At 40.8% G+C, this 15,598-nt stretch overlaps 1 protein-coding gene across 4 annotated transcripts in view; it reads right to left on the bottom strand.

Moving 5' to 3' along the window:
- Positions 1-1,522: 1,522 nt before the first annotated feature.
- fcho2 (FCH and mu domain containing endocytic adaptor 2) overlaps positions 1,523-15,598 on the bottom strand; it is a 49,196-nt gene continuing 35,120 nt past the window's right edge. For 2 of the 4 annotated variants that reach the window (XM_037116962.1, XM_037116960.1), the window contains 11 exons: positions 12,359-12,856; positions 11,825-11,940; positions 11,603-11,732; positions 11,002-11,061; positions 10,352-10,463; positions 8,852-9,007; positions 8,014-8,146; positions 5,762-5,961; positions 5,204-5,268; positions 4,925-5,089; positions 1,523-4,844 (listed from right to left, as the gene is read on the bottom strand). In XM_037116962.1, the coding sequence (XP_036972857.1) occupies positions 4,822-4,844; positions 4,925-5,089; positions 5,204-5,268; positions 5,762-5,961; positions 8,014-8,146; positions 8,852-9,007; positions 10,352-10,463; positions 11,002-11,061; positions 11,603-11,732; positions 11,825-11,940; positions 12,359-12,856 (1,658 nt within the window). In that variant the 3' untranslated portion in view covers positions 1,523-4,821. The remainder of the gene's footprint in view (positions 4,845-4,924; positions 5,090-5,203; positions 5,269-5,761; positions 5,962-8,013; positions 8,147-8,851; positions 9,008-10,351; positions 10,464-11,001; positions 11,062-11,602; positions 11,733-11,824; positions 11,941-12,358; positions 12,857-15,598) is intronic. The other 2 variants (XM_037116961.1, XM_037116963.1) reach the window with 2 other exon arrangements.

Below are 15,598 nucleotides of genomic sequence, written 5' to 3'. Positions count from 1 at the left end.
ATGCACAAGGTGTTGATGTAGTGCTGAGCGTACACGCACCGTCATGCATACATCCTCCTCAGCGAGGCACCGCATGAGGCTCTCTCAGTGCAAACATTACATTAGTAACACATGTATGGTGGTGTCTTCCAGCTTTGCTTTCATGCTGTATCATCCTGCATGTCCTTAGAGGGCTTAATACAAAGCTTTTGACGTGGATTATTGGAATAAAGAAAAAAAAAACCCAAAACACTGACAATAGATTTACTGTTTTTTATCTTGTGGCGGCTCAACTTTTGACTTTTCAGTTTACATCATTTCATCAGTAAAATCTGTATTTTTTTAAGGGGATTTAGGGGGCTTTAAAGGGCCAGTTCAGCACGAGCCACCCCCCCCCCCCTTTTTTTTTTAACTCTATCCCCGACTGCGGTATATGTCAGTTTAGGTCATTTCAGTGTAGATTTCAAATGTTCAACCTTCCCACTGAGCACGGTTTTCTGTGAAAGCACATCCCCCATGTGTCTGCACACAAAAGCAATTGGAAAGTGTTCACACAACCTTTGTTGATTAGAGTGTGGGGTCATTTTATTTTTTATTTTTATCTGAGAGGGATGTTGCTATTGAGTCATTTAGATGTTATTTTTGTTGCTTTCTGACACACTGTAATACAGTGAAAGCCACACAAATTAAGAAATACTGGAACTTTCTGGTTTATAGAAAAATAGAATAAGTTGTTTTTCCCTTTTGAGAGACGTATTGTGCCTCCCATGATGACCCGACAATGCAGAGGAGCTACTCAGATGGCATTATGGTCTCTGTAAGAGCTGTTCAGCTGCTTAATGTTTCAGGAAATCTGCTCTCATGTTTCCACAGATTCATCTTTCAAGCTCAAGCATCAGTGAAATTTGCTAATTTTCCAGACATCTTTTAGACTTTTAAAATAAAGATGACATAAAAAACCTAACTGCACCAATTTCACACATTAAAGTGCGCTTACATGTCTTGGGGAGTGCTACTGCATGTATGAAAAAAAGTCGTATAAAGCCAGAAGAAGCTGCATGAAATCTGATAAAATGCATCTACTGCTCTGTCATTCAGTGTCTAAGTTGCATTATGGGTAATGTAGGCACCAGGTGCAGAATAGAAAACGGTCTCGATTTTGATCATTTATTTCTAAACTGTTCCAAAAAAGACCAACAGTGTAATAAGAGTGCAAAGCTAGACCAATGAACTGATCTCAAATCCCGGTGCCCATTTCTCATGTCGCACTAAATACAAGATAATCGTTTCTTGCAGGTTTTTGAGAGCATTAAGTCATAAATCAAAGTATTCAGCATTGACATTTTCAGCTGATGGTGGTGTGAGACGAAAAGCAAGGTCACCACCAGGCTGGTACACATTAATGTTGGTAAGAATTATATGCTAATCCAGCTAGATATTAAAATAAATGCACTAGATAAAAAGTCAGCATCCAGCAAAACCCCTATCATTATTGACATTCTTACTTTTCTACCACGACAAGGTGTAAAACAATCACACAGGACACATTTAGTCATTTTAATATATTTGTATATATTCATATATTACACATTTAATACAGGCACAATGAGAAATCATAAAGTAGAGACAAAAAGTGGCTGATATTGGTAAAAATGTACAATTTATGAGAATCATTTACACAATTTTTTGCTCTCTTTAAACTCTGTTTAATACAACATATAAAGACAGAAAGACAGAATGTGAAAGTGACTGAAAAAGAAGCCTTGTGAGTTTATTTCTGAAAGATTTTTAAAGGGACAGCAAGAACCAGCTTGCTAATACAGAATACAATTACAGAATCTGCGTACTCGTGTTTTTTTTTTTTGTAATGCTTTCGACTCATCTGACCAAAACCACTGATGTAATTAAACACTGTTAAAAAAAAATGTCCGTTGCTACAATTTTTTTAGGATTTCATGTAAACATGTTCATTTGAACTACCTCCAAACATTTGGCTGATTATAGTTCAGAGTGAGATACAAAATTTAAAAACAGACCAAAATTCAAACGGACACTTCCATCATCTATTTAAGGTGTCTGCTTCTAAATGATCATTTAAAGGCTTGAGTTTAAACCAGGTATTGTACAAAAATCATACAAAACATGGTTATCACATATAATCACCCTGGTCAGATATGATGAACGACATCAAAAGAAATGATTCGTTTCCAAGAGATCAACTATGGATATGAGTTTAAATGGAAAAACTACGATGAGCCCTGTTTCACAGCACAGCGGACTGTAAAAAATAAGCCTCGCGTGAGAAGTTATTTCCTAAAATCTTATCTGAGAGGTCATTTGGCCGTGTGATGCACAGTGTACGAAAAACTCCTGCCCTGAAAGGTTTCATCAACTTTCAGTCACAGCTTCCAGGCAACTAATCGCATCTCCCAGACACGTCACGAACCAACGCAACTTAAGGACCATTAACATGGTTGAGGTCAATGAAAAATGTCCTACACAACATAAAAATACTCCGTCAAGAAAATCCAACAGCCTCTACAGCAGCAGCCTTCATTAGTATAAGACAAGAATGAAGCACCAAGAGTCAAACGTGGCATTTTTCCAGCCCAGTCGCCAGGATGAAATGTCGGCGGGTAACGTTTCTGCAAACCATACGTTCACATTTGTGCATGTCGCGCTACATATTCATGTCCTGGCTTTCATATCGATGGCGTTTCTACATTTGTAAGCGTGGCTCCACTGGATGATGTCAACGAGACCTCGGGACAATTTCCAGCTGATATTTGCGACGGGGGTGTCAGTCCATATGTGGCTGCATTCACGGCAACAAAACCGGGTGATTTAACAAGACCTCGGGACACCTCTGGCTGCTTTTGTGGAGACAAAACTGGATATTTTAGACGTGAAGTTGGGTCATCTTCAGATGAGTTTGTGGGCACGAAAATGGGTGTTTTTGTGACGTCTACAGTTGTGTTTGTGGTGACAAAACCGGATATTTTGGACTTGGAGATGCGACATCTCCAGCCTTGTTTGTAGTGACAAAACAGGTATTTTACGCCCCATCCTGGTTTTACTGTGCCTACAGGATGCGCACAGCTTTGTGAATTTAACGTAAAGTTGCGACGTAACGACAAAAACTTTCAGCACATCTGTGGTTTGCAAAAACGTTTCGGGCTTTTTCTCATCCATCCATACATTTTCTGACCCAGCTTGTGCTGTTTATGCTGTTTTGTATCCCAGCATGCACAGGGCGAGAGGCATGGCAGGTCACTAAGCTATCACAGGGCAATGGCAGAACTGTGTCACAATATCAAACCACAGTCAACAACACTGGATTATTCAGCGTCAAGTAGCTGTGATAAGGCACGTCCGTCATTAATTTTGGCCTTATTGTGCTACTGCTCACTCACATCGTCTGCTGCTCAGCGAGCCGGTGGGAGGTGGAGGTCACCTGACGAGCGTTGAATAGAAAAAAAGGCGCGATATAACAGAGTCCGATGATCGAACTCAGTCACAGAAGGCAAAACATGACTCATTCATTGCTGGAAGACAGTTGGGTCATATAAACAGTTTCCCTTCAACATCCAAATAAAGGTGTAAGAAAAAAAAAACACAACTGGCACATTGTTGGTGCTATTCTCATTAACTGTGCTGTAGTAGATATAAAAAAAGATTAGAGAAAAGTTAACAATCAGGCACATTTCTCCATTAATAGAGCACAAAAGCTTGATTAAAAAAAACACTGCCAGTTTTTTTTTGTTGTTGTTTTTTTTTAAAAAGGCTCCTTAAATTTGGGTTCATATCCCTCGATTTTCTTCTGAAAGCATCTAACATTTGACACAATGTTTTACAGTCAAGAGTGCTGAATTTTCTTTTTTTCCCGTATTTTTTTTTTTTTTTTTGTGAAGACTAAAAATCAAAGCTTTAAAAGTGTAAAAAAAAGATGAGCCATGGCTGAAAAGGGGGAATTTACAAGTTCAATTCTAAAAAATTGATTGTTTAGAAAACGTAATGTAAATCAGGAGACCCGAATTCAGGTTTAAAAACACTGACGCACGTGTGTTGCCTATTAAACCTTAAACCCACAGAATAAGAGGAGGCACTGAGGTCAGTATCTGTTTTTTTTTGTTTTTTTTGCATTTGTTTGAAAGCACTTGAATGTTATTTTAAAGGTCAAGCTTGTGCCACAGGTTCGTGAGGACTGTCCGAGACAGATTCTACCTTCATTGCATCATTGCACATGATCAAAAAAAGACGAATGGTGAAGTGGAGGAAGAAAGGAGAAAAAAAAAAAAAAATCAGCAAACAAAACTGAATCGAGAGTTGAGTCCGAGCAGAATATTCAGTGTTAATATTTACAGTTCAGAGAGAGAAACCTTTTGATTTTTTGTTTATATTCCTCGTAAGGCTCTTGAGAAAATGAATATAAGAGGAGAAAGAGCATCTGAAAGATTGTTAGTGCACTTTTTTTCATTTTTTTTTTCATGATTTTTCAAATACAATATAGATTTATATAAAATCCATAAATTGTTTCTGACTATACAAAAGTGAATTGATCAGAAAGCATTATTAAACTTCATATCTACATATTTCCTGAAAGCTCATCTTCTTTTACTTTTCTTTCTTTTCTTTTTTTTTCCTTTTCTTTTCTTTCAACAGTGTTCAATACTCAGTGCTGTTTTATTGTAGTGAAATTCTCGCCTCCTGGGCAGAAGCCTGACTGTGCTCAGATGGATCCAGAGGTCCAGGACACCTCGCAAAGTTGCCAACCTTTGTTTAAGGCCAGGTTTGTTTTTTTCTTTTGTGTTTTTTTTTTCAGAACCAGAGTGGTGGGTCACCTCAGCAGTCTGCCATATAACGTCCTAAAGAAAACAGATGTGCAGTTTGAGTTGTTGATGCACTAATAATAGCAGTATCAGTTACGTCTGGATGTACTGCCTACCTGTGGCAAATCTCTTCTTGTTGAGAGAAAGTCTGTACCCACTCCCCAGCAGCTCCATGTCCACTCCTGACAGGGTGCTCCCGTCGCTCATAAACTGCACGGCCAGGGTGGAGGGGTTCGAGGGTCCGTTCGACAGCTCAAACTTGGCCCTCAGGGACCCGGCGCCTTGGGGTCAAACACAAACAAACACACTCACTTGGAAGCAACTAACCTAACTCTTCATTCTTTATGAGTAGGATTTCAAACAAGCGGTCTCAAAGAAGAAAAAAGATGATTTACCTTCATTTTCAGACTTTTCTGAGATGTCGCTCAGTTTCCACAGACATTTATTTTGTTCCGAATTCCTAAAATAAGAGGAAGAAATAACATCTTCAGCTGTTTTTGTATAAAAAGGTGCAATATGTAAGAATTAGCCACCTGTTAAAGGTAGCCCAGAACAAATCATATAGCATATCACTGGAGTGGCTAACTGCTGCTCGCTATACTTCTTGCTGTTAGCTTATCAACTCACTTAGCTGTACAGCTAGTGGCCCTATCAGCAGACTGAGGAAGCTTGGGCTAATTGTTAGATGCATTGAGAGTGTTTGTGTTTGCACCACAGGTAACAGAACTGGGCTTAGGAACCTCCCGCTCCATCATGGATGGATGAGCACAAGTTTGATGATAAGTAATAAAGCACGGAGGTGATTAACCAGAGTCTGAACAGGACTGGCTCCAGGGTTAGGGTTATTTGTATACGTTCTGTTGATAAATTTAGTTCAACTGAGATCAGAAAGAATATTTTGAGCATGTCACACTTTTAATCCTCCTGCTGATGTAAGAAGCGTCACATCTTACCAGATGGAGTTGGGAATAGACTGCATGCCAGTGACTCCTCCATCAACAGGCACTAAGATCTGCACATTGGTGAGCGGACCAGGGATGGCCATGGACTCTGGGTTGTAACGGTAGTCTACCCGCAGGTCTGATGTGCTCGGTGTGCACTTCCAGTAAACGGTCAGGTTGAGAGGAGTGGAATGGATCCCATCAGAGAGCACCTGAACGCAGTGCACAGAGTTTGCAGTCAAACTTTAAATATGAATGAAGCTGCTTTGAGTTGAAACTATCAGAGTGACGTTCCCATGAGACCACGAAATCTGACTCGCAATTTTCAACATGGTTTTGCCACAAACATGTTTCGTAGGTTTGCTGAAAGTGCAAAAAGCGACTTAAAAACAAAACACTCATGTTCCTCCAGAGCTTCCTGGAAAGCTCAAAGACAGACGCCAAAACAAAAACTGACTTCTTCCATCAACAAAACTCTTGTTTGTTGATCTGAATTCACGGACTGTTTGTTTTACACCTCGGTGAGCTTATATTTCAATAAATACCTACATGTCTCAATCCGCCACATGTAAACTAAAACTTTATTTGTCAGGAGAACTCCCAAAAAAAATTCTGATTATGGGGTGGCAGGACAGCCTTCAGTGGTTTGTGAGGTTGTGTGCAGACTGGAGGGCCAACGATTGATGCTTGATGACAGTGTGGCCAAACCAGCTGAAGAATTCTCCAACAAAACATTTAACCCTAACCTCCTCCAGCGCGACAGCCATATGGCTTATAAATAAAATGAGAAATTAAGGATCAATATATATATAAATCAGAGACCGGATCTTGAGGTTGCTTGGCCATAAGTGACCATATTTGGATGAGAAGGTGGAGCTGGACAGGATAATCTGATTGCCATGGTAGCAATCTGTCAATCACAAGGTAGCCACGTCCTTAAGTCTACCCTGCTTTATCGCGCATTTTACATTAAATGGGAACTTAATTTACAAAATGAACATCATGCTGTGTTGAAGAAGACTAGAAACTAGAGATTGAAACTGTAAACTTAATAGGAAACTGTTCACTGAGGTAATAAATCAAGAGAGAAGTAGAGTTGCTTTCTCATAAGCTTCCATGCAATCTGACTTCTTTTTGAAACCAGTGGTGCTCACGGAAGATTTAAGGCTTTCCACATTTCAGAACTAGAAGCTAGTTCCATATTTTAAAAAGGGCCAATGATGCAAATAAAATTAATCACAAAAACAAACATGACACTGAGCCTTCGGAGTCGAAATCATTACCCTGATTTCTTTTTCCTCCGTTGTGTTTGTTTCCTTCTTTTACTCTAATTTCCCTCTGCTGCTGGAAAAGCTCTTGGGTTCAACTGCGTTCTGTGTAAAGTGCTAAATAAATAAAGTTGAAATGGGTAAACATGAATCCTAATTTCACCAGTATTATAGAAAACAGGTTTACAATAAGACCCTCCAGGGACAGGGTGATGAGAGGATCTTTAAAAAAAAACAAAAAAAAAAACACACAAAACAAATAACAAATCAGTCCCTTACATATTACAGCTTAATAGAGATAAACATTAAAGATGGAAAAAGGTTTTATAGTAACATTACTTCAAATTGGCAGGTTTTCCTGGGTTAGCACTTTTAGCCTGTACACTTATGGTGCTGACAAGTTGGATTTTCTGTTTAAAGCCTTAACAAGACAGTCTTTATGTAGGAGGACACACAATATAAACTCATTTCATCAGGTCAATAAGCCAGTTCGAAGCTATAAAAGAAGCTTTATTAGGGTTTGTTTTAAAGACGATGTTATCTCGAGGTGGCATTTCACCTGTGTGTTTGTATGACATGAGGACTAACCCTACAATATATTGCTGTGAAGGGCTCAAACCAGATGGGTGCAAAGCTCTGGAATAGTAAATCTAATCATAAAGACTGGTGCAGAACGATTGTGGAGGCTGTGTGAAAACTTCTGGAATATTTTCAGAATGGTATTTATTTTTTTAATCATCACTGAGATTGTTTAGGCTGCGAGATCTTTTCTCTTTATCTTCAGAACATGGCTATAAAAAAAGTTAAAAACAACAAAACAAAACAAATACATTCTTCTTGTATTTCCACGATGCTCACTCCCTGACACTCGTGTACACTTTTTACTTCTTTCTCAGACTCGCCTGGCGGGCGGGTGAAGCACTTTGGGAAATGCATTCTTCCAACTACAGTTATTTTATCTGGATTAGGTCCTCGGCTCGACTTTGGCTGACTGACCTGGTATTTTAGGATGTCCACATTATAGTAGGAAGCTGATGGATTCTGATCTGAGGCTTTTCTGAGGTAGGACGTCAGCGCTTGCATGTTGAACCAGAAGTCCTTGGTATTAGAGTCACTTTGGGAAGGATCACTGGATTGAAAAAACAAACAGTCAGGAAAGATACACACACACACACACATTCACACACAAGGAATAATCAGAGGCTCAATTATTCATGGTGCTTCTTGGCTTTGTGTGTAAAGCTCCAATAGCTTGGAAAAAGTGACCCTGTTATATCCAACCAGCTACTAAATCATGAATTCCATTTGATTCAATTAGTAGAGCCATGTGGTCTATGAGACAAAACAGAGCATAAAAGACGCATTAAAAACAGACAGATGTTATTTTTATCTTTACTTTTTGGGACAGGATACAGAAGTCCTGTATCCACATCGAGATTTAAAATAGAACCAACACATTTAAATATGAATTCAACACATCTGACTAAAGAGGTGAGAGGGCCGTTAAATGAGGCAGCTGTTGTACAGGGTTTGCTGTTCTTTGCTATTTTAGGGGCGTGAAGTGTTTCAGAAGAGACATGGGCTGTTGAGAACCTGGCTGTTAAAGTCTGGTGGAAAATACTTCCCCGACAGCCTAATGATAGGTTTATGTCAGATTACTAATTGAATTTCCTCTCACTGACGCAGACTACATTTCCTCGGTCCTCGCTCGCATCATCGGGTCCAAATCCCGCTTTAACCACGACCGTGACAGGTTATCAACTCATCGGCTCTGCAAATCTCAACTTCACTCGCAATGCGAAGTGTTCAAGCCGTTTGCGGGGTGACGTCTCACCTGTATACTAGCTGTTGGTTGGGCAGGATCTGCTCCAACCTGCTGGTGTTCTTCAGTTTGAAGGTGAGCACGGCCGGGGAGGGGTTGTTGGTGAACACCTTGATGATGCCCATGGGGAACGACAAGGTCATGTCTCCCGTGATCTTCACAATGCACCTGGGGAAAGCAGCCAGACGAATGAGTGACGGCATAGGTAGCATTTGCTGATTATTTTTTCCTTTTGTTTGTCATAAAAAATGTTGATCGGTGTTTCCCAAAGCCAAAGATGACGCCCTCAAATGTCTTGTCTTGTCCTAAACCCAAACATATTCCATTTACTTTTACTTTAGAGCAAAGAAAACTGAAAATATTCACAGTTCAGAAGCTGGAACCAGAGAATTTTGACAGTTTTTCTTTAAGATGTGACTTAAACTTCTCATCTCCGACATGTCTGGTAAGGGGAGGGAATGATATACGGGATAGAATAAGGTAATTCCTGCAATCGTTACATCTCTTCTCCATGTAAAATATCAAAATTACTGTTGGGCCATTCGAATAAGAAATGTTTAACCTCGTGTTGGAGCGTGTATGTGTTGCTGGTAGTGTCAAAATGTTTTTTTGAGTCATAGAATATCTATTACAAATATAAAAGGGTAAAACATTTTTAAATTCGAAGTGAGTAGAGTAGACACATGGCTTTACGTCACAGGTGTAAAACATCTCCATTTCTACTTGTCTTAACATCAGAGCTGTACCGATTGATTGATTGATTGATAGAATAATATAATGAGTGTCTATTTTGCCAATCAATTTCTCCCTTCAGTCATTGTTCAAGAAAAAATAAGGATATATACAGATTTGTGGCTTTTCTTTGCCATTTATAAAAGTAAATAAAGAGTCTTTGAGTTTTGGTATATCATTTTGGACAAAATAAGAAACTGAAGACGTCACTTTTTGACATTCTATAGATTAAACAGTTAATGCTGAAAATAATCATCAGTCGCAGCCCTACTTTATATACGTCTGTGTGCTTCTATAGTCTAATATACATTTCTGACAAACTCTGAAGCGAGATGAGTCTTCCTCCAGTTGCGGTCTGCCTGTGCGGCGGTGGTTACGGCCCACAGCGGGTCTCAACCTGCATTGCTTATGAAATGTTCCATTTGCTAATCCCTGCAAAAATAAGCCTTTTGCACAGCAGCAATTTAGCAGCAGTTAACCAATAAAAGGCTGTATGTTTTCTCTGCCCCGGACTATAATCTGCCCCATGCAGGTTATCCACTATGAAAGAATGGTGTCAGACTAACGCAAAACATTCCACACATGCAGAGCGAAGACGGAGATCCACTCTGCAAAAAAAAAATAAAAATCGCACATCGGGCTGGAGACGAGTACGGCAGCGTGTTGAGTGCAGCTCATAATGTCATACGTGTTGTAGCTGAGGTTCAAATATGGACAAAAATGTGTATGCGTGCAGGTCCATGTCGGGGCCTTTGAGCAGCAAGGTCATGTGAGACTCACTTAGTGGGATCAGCTCCTTTGAAGTAAGCATTAACCGACTCTGTGAAGGCCACAGCAATGGGCAAAGCATCTTGGGATGCCAGGGTCACAGGGCTGGGACCGCGAGACGTCCCTGAGAACGAGAGAGGCACAGAGTTTGAGGTCTGTTGACGCAGCTGCAGATCGGACTTTTATAACAGCGGGGTCCGGAGCTCACATCAGAATCAGGAAGGTTCCATCATGCGAAGATGCATTACATAATACACAATATCTGTATTATTGCATTTCATGTAGTCAGTCATTCATACGTTGCAAAATCAGTACATTCTGTTGTTTTTCAAAAAGAAATAAAGTTTTTAGATTAGATCGTGCCACTGCTGCTTTTAGTTTACAATGTTTTAGTTTAAAAACAGCATATTAAAGGAACAGGGTGAACTGTTTCTTTAAATTAATCAAAAAAAATTATCAAAAAAATTAAATCTTCACAATGTTAGAAGTCGATGCTGTTGACAGTAGGACAGATGAGACAAAAGGTGAACACGGAGAGGGAACAAGACAGAGAAATGAAATCACGCAAGAGATCCAGTTGTCCAATCCATCTCATCCGGCAGACTGGTGTTAGTTTGAGTTAAACACAGAGGAGAGTCCTCTTGTATGAACTTCAACTGTACCTGCTGGTGTTTCACACCGCTTCTCAAAGGTAGGCAGCTTCGCTATGAACACATCATCCTCTTTACGCCAAATTAAAAAGGCACAAAGAAGAGAAAGAGGAGACAAACAAACCCAGAGAGCACAAATGTGAGAAGAGAGATGAAGCCAGCTTCCGAAATGTGTGATGGCAGAAGTTGAGCCCTAAAGCTGACAACACTGATATGATTTTGCACAGAGATGAACGAAGAGCTAACACTCCCTAACGATGACATTCTTAGCATCATTGAAATGTATGCAGAGGAGAGATGACTGACACCACAGTGAAACACCACAGAAAGGAGGAGTCTCTTTTACGGAAACAAGAGTTTGGAAAAGGCAGACTCACTTTGGCTTAGTAGAAAGAAAGGAGAGAGGGAGAGCAGCTCTGGCTCTGGGGAGGAGAGGGAAGGGGCAAAGGTGTGCTTGGCTCCTGTGAGGAGAGGAGTTAAGGAAGGAAGGACAGAGGAGTGAGAAGAGAGGGAAAAGGTACGTGGCAGGTTGGTGAAGAGCTGAAGAAAAGGAGAAGAAATAGTCAAAGAAAAGGGAGATTGTGTATACACGCAGGAGGCGGAGGAAGCTTACCAACGGTGGGCGTGTTGCCGGCGCTGAGCGAGGCATTCGAGGACAAGGAGGAGGAGCTCTCCGCCCGGGCGAGTGGTGCAGTAGGAGGAGGGCTGGCGTTGGATGTCTTGGGTGGGCTGAACGGCCGTACCTGAGTGAAAGGAGTCGATCAGAATGGACGATGTTATCAAATATCAGATCAGTAGTCAATGCTGTGCTTCACCTACAAGGATAATTACTCACAATTTCATTGATTCCTGTGAGTTTTCCAGTGGGGAGTTTGGGTCTGGACGAGGGTCGTGGCGGCGGCACCAGGGCTCCAGCTGTCAGCGGGGTTGTGGGTCGGTTTGGTACTGGCACTAAACGGAGATGAAAGTTTTACTGGTTAGTGGCAGTAAAACACCATGGGAATCTGGAACAAATAAACATGTATACACGTGTTGCAACTGTGCTACGTACAAGTAGATGCAGAACAATCATGCATCGATACAAAACAAAACAACTTTTTTTTTTACAAACATGAAAATCATAAAAAACGCATTCCACAAATTAAATTCAAACAACTCAAAGACAGACATGTTGCAAACCAGGCAGAGTTAGATAAGCATCTGTAAAGTAAAATAATGAAAGAACAACAAAAGAAATGCAACTGTCAACTCAACAACCGAAAACAAACGCACAATATGTGTTCAAGTTCAAATAAAACAAAATATAAAAATAAACCTCAAACCAAACCGCAGGCATAACAAAAGGCTCCAGCGTCACTAATAATGTTACCAGTGAATATTTTGCCTGATGGAGCAGCGCCCCAATCTGTAATCCCAGAGAAGACATCAGAGAAACTGCCGTCCTCTTTGCTGCCCGACGCTTTGCAGTAGGCGTCGGCGGAGTCGTCAGAGAGGAAGCGACTCGACCTGCCGGAGCCGGACGGAGGCCTCTGGAGCTCCCTCACAGACGTCCCTGAGCCCTGCCGGCGAGGTGGTGCAAAGTTATCACTGAAGGCGATCCACTGGCTCTGGGACCAGGACACGGAGGAGAAGGCATCGACACTTTTTGGGGGGCTGGCGGCAGGTGAGCCTCTGATTGGGTCGACCGGCTCAGTTGGCAGGGTGATGGGGGCGCTCTGAGCCCTCGCTGGCACAGGCTTGAGGGCTTGGAAGGGGTTTTCTGGTGAGTCCCAAGGAGAGGATGTGGTGGAGGAGAAAGAGGAGACTTCTTTGGATTGGTGGCTCTCCACCAGGGGAGGAGAGCACTCCTGTCGCGGTGCCGTCTCAACTGAGAGGGGGGGGTGACGTATTTGACAGAGGTGATAAACATTACAAAAAGTAGAGAAAGCTAAACTTATCTGAAAACACATGAAAATTACAAAAGCGACTCAACAGTTAAGGCTTTATTGGGAAGAAAAGCCAAATTCACAATTCAGATTCGCATTTTTTTTGGATTAGAATTTGCCTCTCTGTTGTTTTGTGGTTGCAGTAAAGTAAAGCCATCATCCAAAGTATAAAAGTGTCCCTCAAGCATACGAGAGAATCCAAAGGCGACAAATTAAACGTCTTTGCCGATGCTGACAAGACGTCCAGTGGAGAGCAAGACGGAGGTATTTTTGTCATCCTTTGAAGACGTCTTTTTCTTAACGCTCACTGACGATGTCCAAGTGACATCCTCGCAGGGTTCAAGGCAATTTTAGACATCTTTTCAACTTCAGTCTTTACCTCATTGCAGCAAAAGCTACAGGGTCTAAATCTCAGTAGTCTGAATGAGGCACGCACTATTCATCAGCTTTATTGCATACCATGTTTCAGTCATCCAACCTTCATCACGTAGGCTAATAGTCAAATGTTGGACGCCCAAAACAAGGTATATAATGAAGCGGATGAATAGCTCACCTGGTAAAGCGCATGCCTCATTCAGATTAAAGAGGTTACCAGGGTTCAGATCCTCCCTGTAGCTTTTACTGCATGCAATGAAAACTAGCCATCATAAAAACGTTCATTCTGGCTCTCCACTGGATTTCTTTTCAACGTTGAAGACCAAATTTCTGTGTTGGTACATGGAGGCAAAATATCAAACGGTTCATGAAAAAAAAAGAATGTGAGCTTTCAAGTAACTAATCTACCGGAGCACGAATTGGTACAGAGCCGGGTCATATAAGGTTTCATGCCAATATGTTGACTCTACGTATATACTGCACCGTCTTGTGTGTGGTGCTCCTCTTTTTTTCTAGGCTCATGAGGAGCAGCAGCAGTTTTAACTAAGCTGTATAATATCATCATAAGTGGAAGTTTGTCAGAGTTAAAAACTTAACATACATGTTATTAAAGTTTCTGACCTACACTTTTCTTGTTGTAAGATGAAGATGGACTCACCAAGTGTGCTAATCAACGGTAGGTCACGATATATCCTTACAGAATTACAATGTCTATTTGAAACTGAAAAAGGATGCACGTCTTATTAATTATAAGTCAGTCTGACTGTCATACATACAAGAAAACTCCAAGGTTTACATAAATTAAATAAGAAAATCAAACATTAGTCCCATGCAAAACAGGAGCTGATGAATGCTTCCCCCTTTTTTTCCTTGAAAGCTCCGTCACACACATTTTTACCTGATGCCTCTGGCAGAAAGACGTCTGAGTCATTCGTCAGAAAAGATGGAGATGGAGGGATTGAAAGGAAGATAGAGGCAAGGTCTAACGAGAGAAGTTCAAATGAAATGATGAATCAAACCAACAGAGCATACAGCAAGTGATTCAAACTCAGACAACGGCACTGAAATGAAAGAAAGGTAAACTAAAACAACGTGTAAAACGTGGAAAAAAAATAGAAAAGGAACATACAATGAATAAATACAATTCATGACTTACATTTAAAAAAAGAATCCACACATTTTTGCAACCTGTTCCCTGCTCAGTGAGAGTTTAATCTCTTTAATTCCTCTCAGACTAGACTTGTTTAATATGTCATGTGTGCATTGGGAGCTGCTAATTCTGCTGCACGGTACACAGAGAGATTTAACAGGCGGTAAGCGGGCACTTAATTCCAATCACCGCATCTTAATCAGGACACTCTCCGCTGCTCTTTTGACTTTTAAGCCGAGACCTTTGACAGTAACGAGACACTGTTTGACAACATACGTGCCAGTGGGCTTTATAGCCGACCCCTCTGACCTCCACTAGGTGCCAATTAACTGTGGATTACGCTTAACCTAGGCAACGGGTCAGCGCTAATGTCACTCTGTTTAAACACTGGTGTCATGCACGTAAAGCCATGAGAATCACACTATCAACACTGTGTGTGTTTCAGAAACATTGAAAGTAAAACAAACACTCAAAAGTCTTGTAGGGGAACGTGACTGGAAAGACTTCTAGAGGATTTATAAAGAACAAAAGGAGAGCTCGCATATATAATACAGAACTGGAAATACTTTTAAATGAGGCAGAACCATTTAAGTTTACAGAAAAGGTAAGACAGCGAAGAGCCATACAAAATAGGAAAATGTTTTAAAAAGCAATCTGAGATAGAAAAAGTCTGACATTTTAATTCCCTGATGTCAAATATTTTGTTGACCCCTCGGGGGTCAGTTTCTCCGTCTGGGACGGCCCCGAGAGGAACGACTTCCAACTGAGTGACTCGGAAAAAAAGAAAGAGAGGGAAGAGGAGAGACAACATAGTCATAGAGAGATGGTGAGATCAAGGAACAGAGAGAGCAAAGAGGACAGGACCACTGGCTCAACGGAGTGAGTAAAACCAGACTGTTTGTAGCAAATTATCTGTTATCTGTATCTGTAACTGCAGTCAGCATTTGTTCTGAAATTGCCATTGTGACACCGTTATGTAACTCAATCACAAAATAAGTGTAAATATAATCTGTTACAGAAGGAAAATGTATCGCTAAATTGCAGTTACAAATTATAATGCTGGGTTTACATCTGAATATCTTGTTATGCAAAAAGCTGAAACATTCAGTCTGTTGCTATGCACCTTGTTGCCAAGAGCGAGGGTCAGCAACGCCACTGG

Source organism: Acanthopagrus latus, chromosome 12 (assembly GCF_904848185.1).
Source record: "Acanthopagrus latus isolate v.2019 chromosome 12, fAcaLat1.1, whole genome shotgun sequence".
NCBI classification, from domain to species: domain Eukaryota; kingdom Metazoa; phylum Chordata; class Actinopteri; order Spariformes; family Sparidae; genus Acanthopagrus; species Acanthopagrus latus.
Note: the sequence above shows the minus strand (reverse complement) of the source record. Positions and strands in the feature narration are given on the sequence as shown.